The following is a 19,133-nucleotide window of genomic DNA, read 5'->3' as shown; positions in this document are numbered from 1 at the left end:
TTGTTTCTGTTTAAGTGATGCCAAGCAAACACAGGATCCTGATGGCAAGGTTTCCCCATATTTCAAGAGAGGTGTTTGGAGAGTGAGGTGGAGGGGCTCTGAGCCCAGGCTTATGCCAGCTCCCACGAAATCCCCCCAACATCAGTTGAAGGTTAGACCTCCCCCTTGCTTCAGCAGGGAAAGCATGGGCTTGCACGAGCTGTGGATCTTCTCAGCCTACTTTATTCTCTGTATACTTCAGCTCTTGAAGAGGCTGGCATTAAACTGAAGCCATCTACTGTGTGCCTGACCTGTCCCCTTCAGAAGGACACTCGCTGGAGTTTGAGAGAGCTGTTGCCAGGTAAGATCTGAGTGCTTGCTGTGAGTGCTTTTCCTGGGAAAGCAAAATATCCCGGGTGAGATCAGCCAGGAAACACAGAGCCTTTACCGGCAGGCTTCATTCTGCACCCAGCTACAAGCACCCGAGCTCTTCCAGATCTAATGGAGTGACTGAGCTCTGGGAGCATCATAGGAACAGCAGAACTTGCCTGTCAGAATCAAAGCCCACAATGAAATGCGAATGGCTGACGAGCCCCCACAGTGGTCTAGAGAGAGTCCAGCTTCAAGGCAGAACAATCACCAAACCCAGCACCAGGTGTGAGGGCAGGACAGGACTCCAAAGAACAAGAAATTTAAGGATGTTTAGGCCCCAAATAGAAACTTTATTAGGGAAAAAAAATGACTATGGATGGAAAGTTCAATTTTTTTTTTTTTGCAAAACAGCGAAAGCAGTGTTTTGTTGAAAATCCAAGCAAACAGTTGGGCACCAGTGCCCAGAAGCAAAGCAGTGAAACTGGGGAGAGTGGGTCAGACTGAGCCGGCGAGTTTTGCTGCCCTTAGCTGGCTGGAGTGCAGAAACGTAACAAGCTGCACAGTCGGGGAAAGGGGAACTGGCATTTAACCATCCTGTCTGCTTCCCTGGCCATGGCTCTAGGGGCCTTGCTGGGGACACAGGTGTCAGAGCCTGGGCAGCAGGCAGCCACTCTGGGGGGAGAAGGGCCAGGTTGGGGCTTTGTCCTGTGGGGGCAGGTAGGGGGATGGGTGAAACCCAGCTGCCAGCAGGTGAATGACCCACGTGTGCCCTGGCAGCTTAACCTGGTGAGCTGTTTGCAGGAAAACGAGTCCCTCTCAGTTGCTTGTGTCTTTTTAAGCACCTGGCTTGTTCTGACCCTAACTTCTTTGCTAGAAATTGGAATAATTGATCGTGTGCTCGATAATCTTCCTCCCGCCCCGTGCTCTGCGAGGCATCACTCAGCAGGTCCCTCCGCCCAGGGCTCCTCGTGCTCTCTAGAGACCACGCTGCAGCACTGTGGGGATCTGAGGCTAGCGGCAGCAGGGTCTCTGGTTCACAGAGGAGGAATGGAAAGGACATGGACTCCAGCCTCCCCCACGCACAGGCAGAAGGGGTTGGATGCTCTCTAAGGCTGCGCCAAGGGCAGACTGAACAGGGACCTGAGGGTGATGGCTGGCTGCAGCTGGTGCAAGTACTTCCCCGACAAAGGAGACATCTCTGTGTGGGGAGTGTACAGCCAGGACCTGGGGTGGTGCCTGTCTCTGGGTGGGACTGTGGTAGGGCTCTGTAGCATGGCATCTGGGCACAGCACCATTGCACGCTAATACTTCTTCCAACTGGCAGGGTCTGATGTTGGAGGGGAGCATCTCCAAGGCAGGGGCAGGGCTGGGACCAGGGCAGCGGGGGGGTCCATCTCCACCCTCTGTTTCTGCTTCTCCCAGGTGGCCGTGACCTGAGCAGCTTCTCCAGAGCCGTGAGCACCGGGTGAGAAGCATGAAGGACCTGGTGCTCTGCATGCTTCTCTCCAGCATCCCACAGCTCTGCTGCATCAGAGGTAGCTGCGGCCATGCAGAGCCAGGTAAGCATGAGTCCACATCTTCCAAGCAGGCCCCAGCGGTGCTGCAGGGTTCAGTCGGCTTGGGGCCGGGATGCTGGTGCTGGTGGGTCCAGGGAGAAGATGGTGCCCCCAGGAATCGCTGTCGAGTCCTGAAACCTCTGGAGTTCTCCAGCCGTGGGCACAGAGCGCTGAAGCACCTGGCTTGTTCTGACCCTAACGCTAGTGGCTGCCCTGCATGTCCTAGTGAGTCCTGGTGCAAGGTTTCCACAGCACCGCCCAAGGTCCCCCCAGACTAGGTCTCTGCTGCTGCTGTCCAGGGCCCCGCGCTCCCGGCAGCCCTGCTGAGCTGTGCGTTGGTGAAGTCTTTCATCTGGGGCATTCCCATGCCGGGTCCTGGACAATCCCGCTGGCGTCAAGTCAAGCAGCGCTTCTCTCCTGGTCTCCAGGCTCGAGCTCCTCCCCTGCCAGAAGGCTCCTGCCCGCAGCAGAGGTCTCCACCCTGATGCCGGCCCTGGAGCAGGACGGTCGGGAATGTGGCCTCTCAGCCCCTCACGGCAGCGTGGTTTGGGTGCCGGCCAGGGTCACCAAGTCTCCCCTGGGGAGCTGGAGCAAGGGCACCCCAGCCAGATCCCATCACGTGGTGTCTTCTCCGCCCTCCGGGACTGCCCCCAGCGTGCAGCGATTATCAACCCTGGGGGGACACGAGAGCACAACGGAGGCCCCTGGCTGGGCGCTGCGCCCCACAGAAAGGTAAGGTCCTGGGCTCAAACTGTACTGCAATCCCCACATCACAATGGCAGCTTCGTGCCTCCTGCGGGCTGTTCCTGCCCTCTCGGTCCTGCGGCGTTGCCGTGAGCTCCCAAGAAGCTGTCACATCTGGCCCCAGAGGTAGCTGCACCGAGATGGTAGGCAGGGGATCGTGCATGGTTGAGATCCATCCTGTTATGGGCCTGGGTGTGTTTGGGCTCCTGGCACATCTCTGTGCCCCTCTCGCTGCTGGCCCTATGCAGGCAGGCGTCCCCGGTTGGCACGAGCTGGCTCCTGGGCCTGGATAAACACGATGTCCCCGTAGTGGTGGGAGCCTCGGCATCCCTGGCTCTGATTCTCCTTTCCATGGGCGTCTACTTCTTGTGGCAGAAAATGGAGCGCACCAAGGGCAGCAGCACTGGTGAGCCCTCGGCCTGAGGCATAGCTGGAGCAGCAGGGGACGATGGAGGGGCTGCTCTTGCTGGGACTGGGAATAGAGGGGAGCAGGCCCTAGGCTCGTAGCCTGTTTGCTCTAGCCCAGCCCTATAGCAGGTCCATGTGGGCAAGCGCACGCCCAGGAGGGCCTGCCCCGTGGGGTGGGAGCAGCTGACTTTGGGTGCGCTCCTAGCATGGGGCCTCTGAGCAGCAAGGGTCGAGGTCCCCGTCACCTTTGCAGGACAACTCAGCTGTCCTCACCCCCTGCCCCTGGAGAAACGAGCCTGCCTCTATTCTGCAGCTTCTCCCAAACCCTCCAGCGGCAGGAGCTGGAGGAGGAACTACCTGGAGGTGGACGGAGCCTATGAGAACAGGTGAGCTGGGTTCAGGGCAGGCGCGCTGGCTGCAGCTCACGTCCTGGCCCCCGTGGGAAAGCCCCAACAGCCCAGCATGCAGGGATGGAGAGGCCAATGCTTCCAGGCCACATCAAGGACTTCCCTGGGCCTGGGCTGCGGGGGTTGGGGGTGTGCACGTCTCCCAGGGACCGGTCAGCAGCCCCAAGGGCTACCTGCACGGCGAGGTGGGGCAGGGCCTGGGGTCCCTGAGGCCGTCCTTGACACCTCCTCACTCCACAGGGCCTTTGAAGTGGAGTGTGCCATCGACACCCTGAGCCTGGATGAGACCCCTGCCCCCCCCAGCCTGGAAGGCCCTGGCCCCACAGCTCCCACGGGGGCAATGCAGGCCCGGCCAGAGGTAACATGCATGAGGGCTGTCCCCGCGACTGGGCTGCCCACTCTTTGCAGCTCCCTGAGCCCTTGTGCAGTAGTGCTGTGCTCAGATCCCTGCTGCCAGCCCTGTCCTGTCCTGCACTCATTGCCTGTCTGCACTGGGTATCCGTGAGTTGGCCCCTGCCAGTCTTCTTGCAATGAGGCTCCTGTTCCTGCTAGGGCCCTGCATTTTGCTCCAGTTGGGAGCTGCCTGTTGGCCAGCGATCTGCCCTCACATGCTGGCAGAGGCAGTAGCAGATGCTGAGCGAGACCTGCAGCTAATCTGGAGCTTGGTTTCAGCTGCCTACTTGCTCCTGCTTTGCAGTGGGGCTGAGTTACCCCAGCCATACCCCATCCCGTCTGCTCCTTCTGATGCACATGCTGCTCTTTCAGGGTTCACAAGCATCGGTGCAGAGCGAAACCAGTCCCCAGGGACGCTGCCCCAGCCCCAGTGGAGCCACATCTTCTGCTGCAGCTGAGGACCCCCATGGAAGGAGACCAGATGGGGGAGCTGACGAAGCTGCTGTGCCCACACACGTCTGCACCACTCTGCACCTCTACCGGCCTGAGACGTCTGCGTGCCTCCCTCCCGGGGAGCAGGCTGGTGCCGTGCTGGCCGTTACCATCGATATCCGCCTCCGCCCGGCAGAGGTGCGCTCGGCTGCAGGTGCCGCACCAAATGCCTCTGAGCCACCCCTGCCAGAGGCAGCATCCCAGCCGCCTGCTGCATCGCTGGACCCCGGTATGTGAGCGCTTCTGCCGCCACCACAAGTGCACTCCAGTGCGGGCAGAAGTGAGTCCTTGCCACGCAGCTTCTGAGATGCTGGTGCTGAGCCTTGCACCCCCGGTGTCTTGCACATTGGCTGCCCATGTGGCCTCCATGATGCAATCCTGTCTCTCTCGCAGGGCCCAGGAGTTATCTGTGACCAGAGCAACACAGGCCTGCTCCAGATGGGTAGAGAACAAAACTGCAGCGGACTCTAGCAAAGCATAGCTGGGAGCAGCTGCCGGCCTGGAGGGTCCACGGGCTGCAGTGGGTCAAAACTTCCTTGCCACTGGCCGTGGCCTGTTCTTCTTCCTGCTGCTCCTTCACCCTGCCTAGCTGCTGAGACATTCCCTCCTGGCATCTCCCTGCTGCCTCATCCACCAAGCCCCAGCACAGCTCACCGAGCCACGGGCAGCAAGGAAGCGGCAGCGGTGCCTGCTCTGGTCCTGGGAGGTGCCATGGTGTGGAGGCATCATCACAATCACAGACTGCAATGGGTGCTGGGATGCTCTTGGTTCAGAGAATAAATGGGGGCCAGTTCCAAGACTGCGGCTTCACCTTTCATACTGCAAAGTCCCATTCCTGGGGGGCTGTGAAGGCTGTGGAGAGGCTGCCGGCAAACAATCCCACCCAACTTGATTCCAGGTGGGATAACAGCTCCTATTGCAATGGAGAGGGGGGTGGGATGACCCCCCCAGGGTGGGGGGGTGACATGTGCCTGCCCCTGGCGGTGACTAGTGCTCAGGTTTTCCAGCACAGACCTGCACCACGTACAGCGCAGGCACCTTGAGATCGGCACCTGGCACTTTCATTTACTCTCCCCACCACGATTCCCTGGTCCCCTGAAGGGCAGGACTGAATGTTTTATGCAGCTGGGACTTCAGCACAGGCCGCATGGCGCAGGGCCGGTCCCTGCTCTGCCCGGGGGCGCTGCACCCTGGGAAGCCCTGCAGCCCACGGAGCTGGGGCTGGGGTAGGGAAACCCAGCGTGATAGCAGAGGCGGCAAATAGAGCGAGACGCTGGGAGCAGACTCGTGGACGTGCCCGTCGTAGCTCCTGGGACACGTCCATGCTGGGGTGGGCAGAGGCGAGGCTGCGGTTGGCTACTGAGCATCGCCAGACCCTTGGCCCACCCTGCTACGTACTGTATGCTGGCCACCACGGCGTTTCCCCTCTTGCTTCCGGGTCCCCAGCCTGGGACCTGCTGAGTTGGCGCCTGAGATCTGAAGGAAATGAGGGATGTTTCCTGTCTTCCACCTGCTGGGAGATGAACTTGTCGCCTCCTTTACTGGCATGGAACAAAACACTCTCACAATGTGCAGAGCAGCCACCGACCCCAAGCAAACCAGCTCCCCTTTGCCTCAGCACCTGCCCGGCAGCCCGCGGATGGGACCCACGCATGTGACAGCAGAAAGGGGACGGGGGAGGCGCGGGGGCGAGAGCCCAGGGCGGGTCAGTGCGTGGGGCTGGCGAGCAGAGCAGTGCTGCAGGTGGGCCATGGGAACCGTACCTCTCTCCTCCGGAAAGGAGTTTCCCGGCAGATGCAGAACAGGAAACGTCCCTCTCTTCCTCTGGGACCTCGGGCGCCCACTCAGCAGGGCCTGGGCAGGGGACCCAGAGCCGAGAGGGGAAGCACCGCGGTGACCAGCAGCCAGCATGCGGCAGGGTAGGTGATGCTCAATGCCTGACAGCAGCCTCGTTTCTACTTGCAGCAGCAGCAGCAGCGTGCAGACGTATCCCAGGAGCTGCGACAGACGCATCCGCAAGCCAGTTCCCAGCCTCTCCCACTCGGCCCCTGCAGCTGGTGTGGAGAGCGCCCGAGACACGGGTCAGGACCACTGTCCCCTCCTCGGCATGGGTCTGGCTCCAGCGGGGAGCACTGGAGCTGGTTGGCCGGGCGGCGGTAGCTGACGTGGCCTCGGGCCCAGACGCGGTGCCCTCTCCCCGCGGCGGCACTGCTAGAGCTCTGTGGAGGGCTGGGCCGCGCTGTGCTCAGCCGGCTCCGGGCTGGGGTCCGGCACGTGGAAGGACACATACGGGCACCGTCGCACGTTGTTGCACACCAGCTTCTGCAGCGACGCTGTCTGCACCAGCGCGAAGCCGGTGGCGCCGCCGAAGGTGCTGGGCTTCCAGTACTCGGGGGAGCAGATGGGGTTCCCCAGCAGCCCCTTGAGGGAGAAGGGGGCCCCGATCTCCACCATGCTCTCCCCAAAGATGGCGTTGGCTTGCGGCTTCTCCAGCAGCAGCCCCGGGTAGAACTCCAGGGCGTCGATGTCGCCGTACAGCTCCGCCAGCTGCGCCGCCTTCTCCTCCTCTCCTGCACCGGGGAGAGCAGGAGCGGTGGGTGAAAGGGGCATTTGGGAAGGAATTGCCCGGAGCTGAAGCCCCCCTCGCAGCAGGAAGGGCCGGCTCCTACCTGTCAGCTCCTGGAAGGATGCGTAGGGCCTCATGCCGAACCTCTTGCGGTACTCATTGAAGGGCTGCAGCCGCAGCTGCCGGGACTCGTTGATGAGCCCGATGGCTACTTTCAGGAGGTTGCCGTTGATGGACTGTCCCCCGCCGATCTGACGGGCAGGAAGGAGGGAGAGAGCACATGCCAAGAGGTCCTGTCCCCGCTAGCTGCAGAAGCCCTGCTCCTGGCCATGCTGCATGGGACGTCTCGGCCTGGCGCTTCTCGCTGCCTCGTGCCAGGGACCTGGGGACGGCTACTGCCCCGGGGCCGCAGGCCTGCCCCGGCAGGGCTTGGAGCCAGCTGCACGCCTGTGCCCAGCCATAGTGGTGCAATAACCGGCCCCTGAGAGGGGGCCCTTTCTTTCCAGGCAGAGGGAGCGAGCTAGGCACTTGGAGAGAGCAGCAAAGCGAGTGGGGGACAGGGCTCCCAAAGGGAAGGGGAGGAGGAAAGATGGGGCCCAAAGACCGTGAGCGTGAGAACGACCACCGGGTGGCAGTGGAAGATGCGGGATGAGCACAGGCATTGTAAGTGCCCTGGGGCATAAGGCTGGGTTGCAGCCATACCCCCGATATGTACAGTGCTGCCTGGACGCTGCACCGCCTGGGCTGGGGTCCTGCCCCACGGCGGCGTTGGGGCGTCTGGAAACCAGGTCCTGCCCCCAAGTGCCCTCCTCCCACCCGGCAGGTCAGGAAACCCACCGGCAGCCTCTGTCTGCAGGCCACCCGCATGCGGGCAAGCCAGCCCCGCCGTCCTCCCACAATGCCCCCGCGCGCCAACCTACCCGTCCGGCGTGCTGCTTGGAGAAAGCCTCGACCAGCTCCTCGATGCCATAGTCCGTGAGCATGGTGGTGTTGTAGATGAACTGCTTGTAGCTGTACTCCTGCCCCTGGATGACGAAGGCGTCCGGCATGAGCGCGTGCCAGTGGTAGAGCTGGTTGAACTCCACGGCGATGCGGTTGCGGTACTGGAACTGCACCCCGAACAGCAGCTCGGGGTCGAACTTCAGGCGCAGGAAGTACCCGCTCAGGTGCTGCACGTAGTCCTCGATGACGATCTTGATGGTCTCCCCTGGGTGGGAGCGGAAAGGAGCCAAGGGAGCAGGGTGAGCCGCTGGCAGCCGGGTCCGGGCAGCAGGGCACCCGCTCGTGGCTGGTACCCGGGCCACGGGCACCGGTGGCGCGTGGGGAGGGGAGCTGTGTAGCATGCACCAGCTGAATAAGATAGCAACGTGCCAGCAGCGAGGACCGTGGGGCTGGGGCACAGGTGCCTGCCCGGCCCCCCTGGCGCTCACCGATGAGGATGAGCCGGGCCGTCTGGAAGAGCTGCTCGTCGCCCCACGTCGGGTGCTCCTGCTTCAGCATGTCACAGACGCGGTTGTGCTCGCGGAGCCAGAGGGTTGCGTACATCATCAGCCCGGGCAGGAGCCCAAACACCTCCTGGCCCACGGCCAGCTGCTGGTGCTGGGCGGTGCCGTTGGGGTAGATCATGTGCACTGGCGCCTGGAGCACCGTGGGCGGGTACACCTCCCCGTCCACCACCTGCGGGGCGAGCACCGGCTGGCAGCGAGGCTCCAAACTGCCTGCCCCAGCCCCTGCCCAGCCGGGACCCCCGCACGGCCGGCCCCCTGCCCAGGACCCAGGGAGGCGCAGCCCGGCCTGGTGCAAACAGGCTCTCCGAGTGCACGTGGGCAGCAACCTTCAACCAGGGCACGGTCACCTGGGGGAGCCGAAAGGTGGTGGCCCCAGGGCTACCCAAGGGAGGAGGGTGCCGGTGCTGACAAGCACGGGGCTCGTTGCATCCTAGGGCAGAGGGAGCAGCCGTACCTGGTACTTGAGCTTCCCGTCTCTGAAGAGCCGCAGCTGGTGCTGACGCTCCAGGGTGTCCCCGTACAAGTGCCCGAGATCCACCTGCAAAGAGAGGGCGGCGTGACCCGGGCGCATGCCTTGCAGGCAGCAGGCACGTCTGCCTGGTCCCCAGCCCCGGCCAGCCTGCAGGCACTGCCCAGGGGTGGGCAGCTTGGGGGCTTCTCCCTTCCCTCTGTCTGAATAGGTACCCGCAGCCGCCACTCTCCAGAGGCAGCAGCTGCCCAGACGCGAGCTCAGTGCCCAGGGCTGAGCCAGGCAGCGAGTTGGGGCAGCCCGGGAGCCTGGCGTCCATCCGGCATGGCTCCAAGGGCAGCGGGCAAGAAGGCCGAGGGCCTCGTCCGTACCCCATGGCCCAGAGCCTTGGTGAAGCCGCGTCCCATCTTCCCGGATGTCTTGAAGAACTGGTGAGTGAAGTGCTGGGCGAAGAAGGCGAACATCAGGTTGGTGCCCTGCGGGTCCTTCTCAAACGTCCGTCGGAGCAGGAACCTCTCAGCCAGGAGCTGGGGGTCGGGAAGCTCCTTCTTCCCTGCGGAGGAGGGAACCAGAGGCAGGGCCATCAGTGCCCCGGGGAGTGCCGCGCGGCTGCAGCCCGGGCTGCGGGACGCTGGATTCTCGTTGCGTGGGTTGGGTTTTGCCACGTGGCTCCTACTGCCTTTGTTGGAAAACAAACCTGCTCCTATAGCAGACTCTGAATTTAGCTCAGGACAGGCGAAGGCCTCAGCACGTGATAATCTCCTAAAGCACTTCAACAAGAAGCATCGGCGTGTGGAGCGTAGCAACCCGAGAGCCGCTCTCCAACACGCCGAGGCACGGCCCGGTGCTTTTGCATGTAAAGAAGCAGCCAGGAGCAGCACCTGAGAGCCAGGGCGCTGCTATGCTGGTGGGACTGAATCCCAGGTGCCAGCCTTGCGTAACAGCCCGACTCGAACCGCGAGCCAACAGATGCTTATCTTGCAAAGAAGGCAGAGGTTGCTCGCAGCCATCTCGCATACCGGAGATGTAAACCTGATGCAAATGTGGCACAGGAATCCCAGGTGCGTCGCGCTCTAGATCTGTTCCCACAAATGCATACAAGATAAGTGCACCCTCCGGGGGAATGAAGGGAGTTATCAAATCTAGGGGAAAGGCGGCTTTTCTCTGTCAATCAACTTGTTGTAATGGCCGTATTGACCAACAAGCGGGGCTTTCTGGAGGGCTTTAACTCATGGAGCCGAAGCCGCCAGATTCCTGCGGAGAGCTGGTCGTGCGTTGCATATATCAGATCTGCACCAGCAACATCCCGCGCCCCGGGGACCGCAGGTGCAGCCTGGCATGTACTTTCCTGGCCTGCTGACACTAAACTCGGCCCAGAGACATCGGGGTTCGGGCCTCTGCTGCCTGGCTTTGGGGGTTCACCCTCGTGCACAGCCCTTGACGAGCAGTGCAAGCGTGGGAGCCGCCTGGTCCCCGGAGAGGGGGACTAACGGCCCAGGCTGAGCTCTGCCTCCGTGAAGAGCTGTCGCAGGGCTCCCTGCTCCGAGGGCTGTGCTTCTCACGGCACGGGGCCATCGGGGCAGGGAATCTGCAACAGCCCCCGGTGCCATAACCCTTGGGGTCGCCGGGTCATGAGCACTGCCATGGACCAGGTCAGACGCTAGGTCTGTCTTGCCCATCTCCTGTGTCACATGAGGGCTTGGCACGGATGCTGGAAGAGAGAGAGAGCGGGGCAGGACCAGGGGGGTTTCCCCTGCTCCTCTCCCTTGCATTTTGCATCCAGGAAGGTCTGACTCGGAAGCCGTGCCCAGCCGCCTGCGTCGGCGCGCAGCCAGGGCTCTGCCTCTTGCAGCGCAGACCGGGCATCAGGCCACGGTCTCAGCCGGGCTCTGCCCAAGTGCAGCGCCTCCAGCTGCCCTTTGCCAGCCTGCTCGCCGCTCAGGTGGGCGCGTACCTTTGGTCCCCATGGGCGTCGGGCAGTCATCGGGCACCGGCGGCAGGACGCGGGTGAAGTAGCTCACGTTGGCGTAGCCCTCCCAGCTGATGTAGCCGTAGTCCGAGTTGTAGGTGGGGGGGCTGGGGATCAGGTTGGCCCGGACTGAAAGGGGACAGCAGGAGGTCACCTTGCAGCTGCGGGTACCGGTGCCAAGTGATTGAGGAGGGCAGCAAGTGCACGGCCCCGGGAGCGTGACCCGAGTGCAGGGCGCAGCGCCGTGGCCTGGGGTGCAAAGCAAGGTCCTGCACTCAGGTCCTGGCTGTGTAACAAGGGGAAAAGCTTCCACACAGCTTGCTTCGACCGGGAAGATCTACATTTTTGCCTGATAAGCAGCCCAGGAGGTCTGCAGACATCTGGCAGCTCCCCGCTTGGCTCCCTGCCCTGGGGCTCGGCTGGGCTCGGCCTCCCTCCTGGGCGCTCGGTGCCAAGGGAGGCCTGGGTGGCGTGGTCCTGAGGGGGCGGTGGGGGTGCAAGAGCCTGGGGCTGCAGGTCAGGATGGAGGGGGGCTGGCGGCAGAGGTGCCCGTGGGCAGCCCTGCCACGTCTGGCTGCCACGCTCCTGTCAGCGCAGCACCAAGGAGCGAGCCAGGGGGCAGGAGGGCAGCAGCCCGGGACCCGCCTGCCAGGGCTCCGACGCGAGCTCCAGGGAGCCTCGCACAAATATTTATGCAAGAGGATAAACAGTGATGGAGCCGTGCAGCTGGAGCCGTCTCCGGAGCTGCCCTCCTCCTCCGCCCCTCGTTGCCCCAGGCCAGCGCGGACGCCGCTGACCACCCGAGAGCTGCAGCATCCGAACGGCGGTCCCTGCCCCTCTGCCCTGCCCGTGCCCATCCGCCCTCCTGCCCCACCGCCTGCAGCCAGCTCGGTCCCGCGCTCCCCACCACCCTGCGGCCTCCCCGTGACTCCTGGCCTGGACCTGGCGGGGGGAAGCACCCCTTATCGCAGCCTGGGGGCTGCAAACGCTGGTGGGAAGCCTCACGACGGGCAGGCATTAAGGCTGCTACGAGCATCAAGCTGGTGGCCGGCCTGGAGACGATGCAGATGTCCATGCACAGGCGTCCCCGCTCCCAGCCCCCTGCTCTGCCCATCAGACCCTGCTTCCCTCCCAGAGCTGTGCATGGAGCCCGGGAGCCCCGACTCCCCAGCCCCTGGACTACGAGGCCCAGCCTCACTTTTCAGCACCAGCGTCATCAGCGTGTCCCTGATGAAGGTGCTGTTGATGATGTCCCAGAACCACTTGAAGTGGGTCAGCACGAAGTGGTAGAAAGCCGGGCTGGGCTTCAGCAGCTTGTGGATGCGCGTCCAGAACTCAGCTGCGGAGACACAGACCAGGGGTGAAGCGCCGCGTTACCTCTCGCCCGCGCCCCGGTCCCGGTCCCATCACGGTGACAACCGGTCCACACACCCTCACGTGCTGCTGGACCACGAGCCCCGCACGGTTAAGCACACGGGGATGGTGCGATGCTCCTGGCGTGGCCGCGAGCGTCGCCGCTCAGCGCCGCTGGCAGAGCCCCGGAGCTTGGCCCGGACTCCAGCCTGCCCCGGGGGCCACGGCTTGTCCCCCTGCCCCCCAGCCCTCGCTCCGTGCCCAGCGGGGAGGGGACTTACGCAGGGTGCAGTTGGTCCCGAAGTACCCGGTGCGCGTGCAGTCACACTCGTAGCCCTCCAGGCCGACCCGCACGCACACGCCTTGGTGCTGGCAGGGGAAGTAGCAGCAGGGATCCACTGCAGACGAGAGAGAGAGGTGGGTGATCACGCCCGCGGCCACCCCCCAGCGAGGAGCTCCTCGGGCCCCGGCCGTGATGTGCCACCCCTGGCTGGCTGCGGGCTGGGCAGACGCAGGATGAAGTTAGGCTTGGTGCATTCGTAGCGGCTCTGGGAAGGGGGAACCTGAGATGACCCAGAGCCTGTGCCAGGGATAAGCAGCTTTTTCCATCCATCCTGGTGCCAAGTGCAGCCCGGGAGCTGGCAGCGGGTGGGACCTGGGGGTGTCAAGCAAGCCAAGGAGCATAGGGCTCCCCCCTAAACGATGCCAAGTGCCACGTTTCACCTGTTTCTGTCACCTCCCTCCAAACTTTGTCCCTGTTTTAACTGATTGCAGTCCAGGGGAGGTAGCTAGGCATGCCCAGAGGGGACCCTGTGCCCACCTGAAAGGGGGATGCTGGCCAGAAGGGCAAAGCTTTCCCTTGCTGCCATACACAATACCAGGCTGTCTGCAATAGGAGGCATTTAGCAAAGGAAATGGCTCCACACCACTGATGCCATCCAAGAGGTTTCCACACAGCTTGAGTCCCAGCTGGCACCTCTTGTTCACCAGGGCTGAAGGCTGCACCTTGGCACTGCCAGCTACTCCGGTCGGGGTTTCCGGCTGGGAATGGCCTGGGAGCAACAGGGAACCTGCCCTGTTCCCACCCCCTCTGCAGCGATCGGGGATGTCGCATCCTTGGCGCTACCAGCCGTGCGGGGGGTGGAAGTGTCCACGGCAGGCGGGGGCTCCTGCAAACCCAAACCCCAGCTGAGACCAAATGAGATGCCCCCTTGGCCTGGTAAATGCCCCTGGTTCTGCCCCAGAAGGCTCCACGTGAGCAGGGAAGGAGGCCACGTGCAGCCCGGCCCCCAGCGCTCCATGCAGGTTGGTGCGCCCGGGAGGCAGAGGCGCGAGGGGCCGGGCTCTGCTCCCGGGGATAAGCGAGCCAGGCCATGAGTCCGGCCCTGAGCCTGGCTCTGTAGGGCCCACGTGGAGCGTGGCTGGGATCCGCACAGCTGGGGCATCTCAGTGGGACCCTCTGGCTTTTACAAGCCCATAAAAGCCCAGTGCATTCCTGGAGGCTTAGGCCGGACAAACACGGAGGAGAGGAGGGCGGAGGCGAGGCTGCTGCGGTGCTTGGGGGAGCAGTGCCCTGCCGGGGTCGTCCTCCGAGGCATCTTGAGTGTGTCAGTGGAGGATGGAGACGGTGCCAAGCTGCGAGTCACCAGCGAGTTATGCAAATCCCAGGGGCTTGCACAATAGGGGACTGTTGTGCATGGGGGGGACCCTGCCCCGCTGTGGTAGGTAGCGCTCACCTTGCCCAGGCAAGCGGGAAGCTGGGTGCGCCGGCGAGTCCAGAGCATTTGGTTATAAATTTTCAATGCAAATCACCCTGCGAGCCTGGGCTTGGCCAGCCCCAGCCCTTGCCATGCAAGGGGCAGGTCCTCCGCAGCCCAGACCCGGGGGACGTAATAGGGCCTGTCCTGCATGCCACCACCTTGTCTGGGGACCGAGATGGGGGCAGCTTGTTCTCCCTTGAGGGGACAGACTCCACGTTGCGCCGGAGCTGCTTTGTTTGCCGCGCCAGGTCTCCAGCTGCAGGGCAGATGTTGCTGCCGCTTGTGCTCCGAGCAGGTCCGGCGCCCGGGGCCGCAGCGCACGGTTGCTCCCGCTGTCGCGTTCAGACAAGATCCAGGGGACGTGGAGGAGGCGGCGGAGACGGGGGCGCAGCTCCCATGCAGGGTGCTAAGGAGGGGAGCGAGGCCCGGGCATGTTCCCGCCAGCCCTCCCCTCCACTCAGAGACGGGGCCTTTTGGCTTCTTGTGGTTGGTCCAGATGGGAGCCACATGGAGGATTTTCTCAGCTAAGCCTCAGGGGAGGGAGCTTCCATCTCCTGTTTCCAGCGCCGGGAGCCCTTTGCTTCCCCTCCTGGCTCCGGCTGTGCTGGAGAGAGACGGGTGCAAGCGGGAAGAAGGGCGCTGGGCTGCCACGCTCTGCAGCGCGTTGCCACGGATGGCGACCTGGAGCCCCGGCTCATTTCTTCCCCTCCAGCTTGGAGCTGGCGTCTGAGGGCCGGCCGCGCGCATGGGCATCTCTTAGCCGCAGGCCCAGCCCCAGGCTTTTGCTGCAGAGGGGAAGTTCTCTCGTCTGCGCGGCGTCTTCCCAGGGCTCTGAGGAAGTCTCCGCAGGGCCACGTGCTCTGGACATCCCGTCTGCAAAAGCCCCTGGCAGCTGGTGCCAGAGGAGGGGAAAGCTGCAGCGCTGCCCAGCCCAGCCCAGCCCAGCCCAGCTGCTCTCAGCATTAAGAGGCTTTTCCTCCCACTCTGCCAATGCACCTGCTGCCTGGTCTGCAGCGCCCCAGCCCCCATCCCACAAAGGGGCCTGTTCCCTGGCAGCGCCACCCCATGCTGCCACTGCAGCCCTGCCACGAGCTGCAGCGCCCAGGTAGAGCCCCCTTGCACCAGGGGGGAGTTTGCCTCTGCAGCAAATGGCGCGCTAGGTCTGGAGCTGCTCATCCCTCGAGCTGCCCCGCTCCGTCTCTGGCTTCTCCTCGGGATGGAGGTGGCAGCAAGTTTCCAGGGAGCAAATGTGCCAGCTCTGCCCCGGGGGCCGGAGCCATGCAATCCCAGCCTGCCTTCCCCTCTCGAGCGTGTTTAGCCCCAGCAGCAGGATGTTTCCACTTGGCAAGTTGTTATTTCTCAGGGAGGGGACATGTAGCTGCGAGGGCGAACGGCTCCTGACATCCTCCTTGGTCCCAGCAGCACGCACAACAATACAGCCGGCCTGGCAAAGACCTCCCACGCTGCCCGGGAGCCCGCTCCGGCGGACAGGGCAGACCGATGAGTTCAGAGCATGTTTGCTTTGCTCTTTGGGCAAGCCTGCTTGGCCCCGGGACCTCCCGGCCTCGGCTACGTGTCCACGGGGTGCCGCAGGTGCATTGCAGCCCAGTTCACCCCAACTCCGCTGCCTGCCTGCGCCTGGGGCTGGAGACGGAGCTGGCGTCATTTCTGCTCTGCTGATATCGCACGGCCGAAAGACCGCAGAAGGAGAGCCTGAGAGGTCCTGAGCCGTGCTGGTTGCTGGCACACGGGCTCTGTGAAGCCCACCGGAGCCGGGACCGCCGTGGCACTATAGTACGTGGAAGGCGCCGAGTGACCCGGCACGGCACCGACCCTCAGGCCGGAGGACGAGGCTGAGCCGTGACATGCGGCAGGTACAAATGCAGACCTGAACTTTTGCAGAGTTCAGGAGCGCCCCGGTCCCCGGGTTCAGCCCGGGTGCTCCCTCGCGGAGGCGAAGCACTACCTCTCGCACACACGCACAGGCCGCGCCCGAGCCCCGCGGGCCAGGAAAGGAGGAAGGAAAGAATGTCAGGCACTCGGGCTGCCGGCTGGGCTGCGTTTAGACAAACACGTCCCTCCCGCTCGCTCCGGGACCGGGCCGTGCGGGGGGTGCGGTGCGTGAGAACGGAGGGGAAACATCTCCCTCCTGCCATGGCCTGTTCCCGCGGAGCAGCCAAAGGAAATTCCACTTCGGGCGCCTGCGTCGGCCTCCAGCGGGGCTGCGTGCACGTGCCCTTTTCACCGTGCAATGCTCCAAACGGCTCCTGCAGCCGGGAGACCCGCCGCACACCTCCGAGGCTTGCATCCTGGGCGCCCCGAGCCAGGCAGTTACGCAGCAGGAAGGGCCAGAGGCTTCCTTCGTACGACAGAGGCTCGGGCACCGCAGCGCTTATCTGTGTAGAAACCGACTTCCTCGCTGGGCCGGCACCGGGCGCCACAGAAAAATGCCGCCAGGATGGGAGCAGCGTGCCCTGGGGCCCAGCCTGAGCGTGCCAGGGGAGGACACGGTGAGCACCCGGGGCTGGGCCCTGGCTGGGCACGTCCGTCTTGTCGAGCCCTTGCTGCCTCCTGTCGAAGCCCGGCGCAGCATCCTTGCACCGGCTTGGCCGACACATCTCCTTGGCTAGAGAGAGCCCCTGGGAATGTCCCTGCCCTTCCCTTCCATCTAAGATTGCTGCTTGCTGTTTTCTTTGGACGTCTCCACGCAGCCCTGGCCTGCCGGGGTGCTGCCAAGTGCTGCAAAGCTCCTCAAAACAGCCTGGCGCCAGGGGAGACAATGCCTCGACCTCTCACCGAGTCCAGGAGCGCGGCTGGGCTGTTTCCAGACAACCCGCAGGGGAGACCCTTTCCCGGGGCCAGCACCCCAGGCGCTCAGGGGTCCCATCAGGGAGCGCTCTCCCTGCCGTCCGCCTGCAGCAGGGTCCGGCGGGCCAGCTCTCACGGCCCTGCCAGGGGGCCGGGGAGCTCAGAAACGTGCACCCGTGGCACGAGGCAAATGAAAACGCTGCCAAAAAGGACAGGATGGAAGTGGGGTGTTTGACCCTGACCCAGGCAGTCCCTGCAAGACCTGTGCCCGATGCCGGCACCAGCCACCTGCCACCTCTGACCCGGTCCTTGCAGCGCCCCGCACAGGTCCTGCTGCTCACCGAGGGGACTCGGCAAACCAGAATAACGCCGTACGCTTCACCAGGGAGCCCCTTTGGGATAGCCTCCCCCCTGGCAGCAGAGCCGGAGCCCCTTCACGCAGCTGCGCATCCGCGCCGGGCCCTGCATCACCTGCGGAGCCCGAGCCCCGACCCCGCCGGAGGGACCGAAGGGGCCGCTCGCACCGGACGGGGGTCTCCCTTGGTGCAGGGAATTGGGGGGCCCTGAAGAGGCCCCATGGGGCAGGGTACCGACCTGTGCTGGGGCTCCCCACGGCCAGGCACACGCTCAGCATCATCGCCAGCGAGACGGAGAGACTTGGCTCTGCAAGGCAAAGGAAGCACGTTGGCAGGCGAGTCCTGAGAGGGACCCGGGAGGGCAGGGGAGCGGGGTGCTGCTGGGGCACACCCGGGACTCACTGGCCATGGTGGGAGAGGTGCTGCAGACACGCTGCCGCGGCAGCACTTCCCTCGCTGCCTCTGGCTCTGGCTGCGCTCTCCGAACCAGGCAGCTGCCTCCACCACTCCCACTTCTTCCAGTCTCGCTCCTCCCCGCCGCCCCGGCTGCTAGCAGGCTTGGAGGGAGGTATTTGCCCTGTTTCTGCCCCTTGCACGGAGGCTGTAGCTACAGGCAGGCCAGGTTCAATCTCCTTGGTGGGCATCAGCTGTGTCCCCATGCAGCGGAGGAGGCCTCGAAGCCCCCTTGCCCCTCAGAAGCTGCCCCCAGTGCCACAGCAAACTGCCCCCTCCCCTGCAAGCACTGTGGGGCGTGCATTACCTCCAGCAGCTCCACGTCCCTCGGCTGCCCGGTTTCCTCCATCGGGAGCTGAGGCCGTGGTGCTGAGCACAGCAGGGCTCCCATATGGGTTGGGTTTTTTTGTGCAAAAATATTTATTTCTCTCTATATAAAAATAAATAGCGATGTATAACTCCACCTCCATCGCTCCGCCAAGCGGCCCCTGTGCTTCACTTGGCAGATCAAAGCACGCTCAAAGCCCGTTACGCAGTTCGCACCACGTATCCGCGCGCCCATCTCCACACCCGTCCCCCCACCCGCTGCGGGGCTCCCACGGGTGAGCCGGCTCGCAGACCGATCAGGCTGGGCTCTCGGGCAGCTCTGGCCTCCGAGGCGGCAGGTTTTGGGAACAAAGGTGTGGTCCGTGACTTCTTAGCAGTTTCTCCGGGGGCTGCACTTCCAACTGCTTGGACCCTGCCCAGCGGCGGATCTCCAGGGAGCGGTGGAGGGGCATCGCCTGGACCGGGCTCCAAGTTTCACCAACAGGACTGCAAAGCTACAGGGCGAGAAAGCAGGGCAGGGGCTTGCTCCCTCCTTCTCCCCATCGTAAGTCATAGTCCCTGGCACGTAGCGGGCCGTTCTGGGAGCTGACCCGTGGGCACCAGCACATCTGTGCCCGGTAGATCTCACCTGTGCAGCCCAGCGCTGTGCGAGGCTGTTCATGAGGCCTCGGTGCCTGGCAGTGCCCCAGGGAGGCCGGAAATGACAGCCAGAGCGCTGGGCAAAAGCAGCAAAAGTCCTTCTGGAAGCAGCCTCGGCCCCAGCGTGCCTCCCTGTGACCTCCACATCCAGGACTTGCGTCCACGCACCGGTGCTCGCTGGGCCCGGGACGGCTGCTTGCACTGGGGAGCTTCGCCATCAGCCCGTGGAGCAGAGGCGCTGGGGATCCCCGCGGACCCAGTGGAGGGGTGTCTGCGCCACTGTCCTCCACCTCCCCCGGTGCCCGCAGCCCCGCTGAGCCCGGGGAGGAAGGGGGCCGTGGTTACAGCACTTTCCTGGGGCCACTTTCTTGCTCGGCCTGACTGAGTCACTTGCCAAGGGTCTGGACTTTGGCTTCCCTGAGCCCCAGATCCCCTCCAGATGGGGATATGGACCCTGACGCCCACAGCACTGTGAGGAGGCCCATAGTTTCTTTGGCAAAGGGGCAGGCAATCGCTTAGCTGCTTTGCAAGCTGGACTCTGCAAGGGCAGAACCACGGACCATTTCTGCATGCA

At 63.9% G+C, this 19,133-nt stretch overlaps 1 protein-coding gene across 3 annotated transcripts; it reads right to left on the bottom strand.

Moving 5' to 3' along the window:
* Window positions 1-680: 680 nt before the first annotated feature.
* Window positions 681-17,734, bottom strand: PTGS1 (prostaglandin-endoperoxide synthase 1). Of its 3 annotated transcripts, none has more exons than XR_002086486.2 (12): window positions 17,543-17,734; window positions 17,379-17,447; window positions 12,498-12,614; window positions 12,062-12,202; window positions 10,849-10,992; window positions 9,266-9,447; window positions 8,880-8,963; window positions 8,348-8,594; window positions 7,838-8,124; window positions 7,021-7,168; window positions 6,115-6,921; window positions 681-5,892 (listed from the first exon to the last, which is right to left on the bottom strand). XR_002086486.2 is itself a non-coding variant. In XM_014603719.3 (11 exons), the coding sequence occupies exons 1-11, from the start codon at window positions 17,547-17,549 to the stop codon at window positions 6,563-6,565; spliced, it is 1,785 nt and encodes a 594-aa protein (XP_014459205.1). In that variant the 5' UTR covers window positions 17,550-17,734; the 3' UTR covers window positions 681-6,562. The 3 variants fall into 3 exon arrangements, 1 of the variants encoding a protein (XP_014459205.1); XR_002086485.2 differs by having other exon boundaries at window positions 681-5,887; XM_014603719.3 differs by having other exon boundaries at window positions 681-6,921.
* Between the last annotated feature and the right edge of the window lie 1,399 nt (window positions 17,735-19,133).

Source organism: Alligator mississippiensis, chromosome 12 (genome assembly GCF_030867095.1).
Source record: "Alligator mississippiensis isolate rAllMis1 chromosome 12, rAllMis1, whole genome shotgun sequence".
Lineage (NCBI taxonomy): Eukaryota > Metazoa > Chordata > Crocodylia > Alligatoridae > Alligator > Alligator mississippiensis.
Note: the sequence above shows the minus strand (reverse complement) of the source record. Positions and strands in the feature narration are given on the sequence as shown.

Bases quoted from the DNA above. Each gene is read 5' to 3' on its own strand.
- PTGS1 (XM_014603719.3), bottom strand. The intron at 10,993-12,061 runs GTGAGGCTGGGC...GTCCCCTTTCAG, and splicing joins GATGACGCTGGTGCTGAAAA to TCCGGGCCAACCTGATCCCC. The intron at 8,595-8,879 runs GTACGGCTGCTC...CTCGCCCCGCAG, and splicing joins ACGGGAAGCTCAAGTACCAG to GTGGTGGACGGGGAGGTGTA.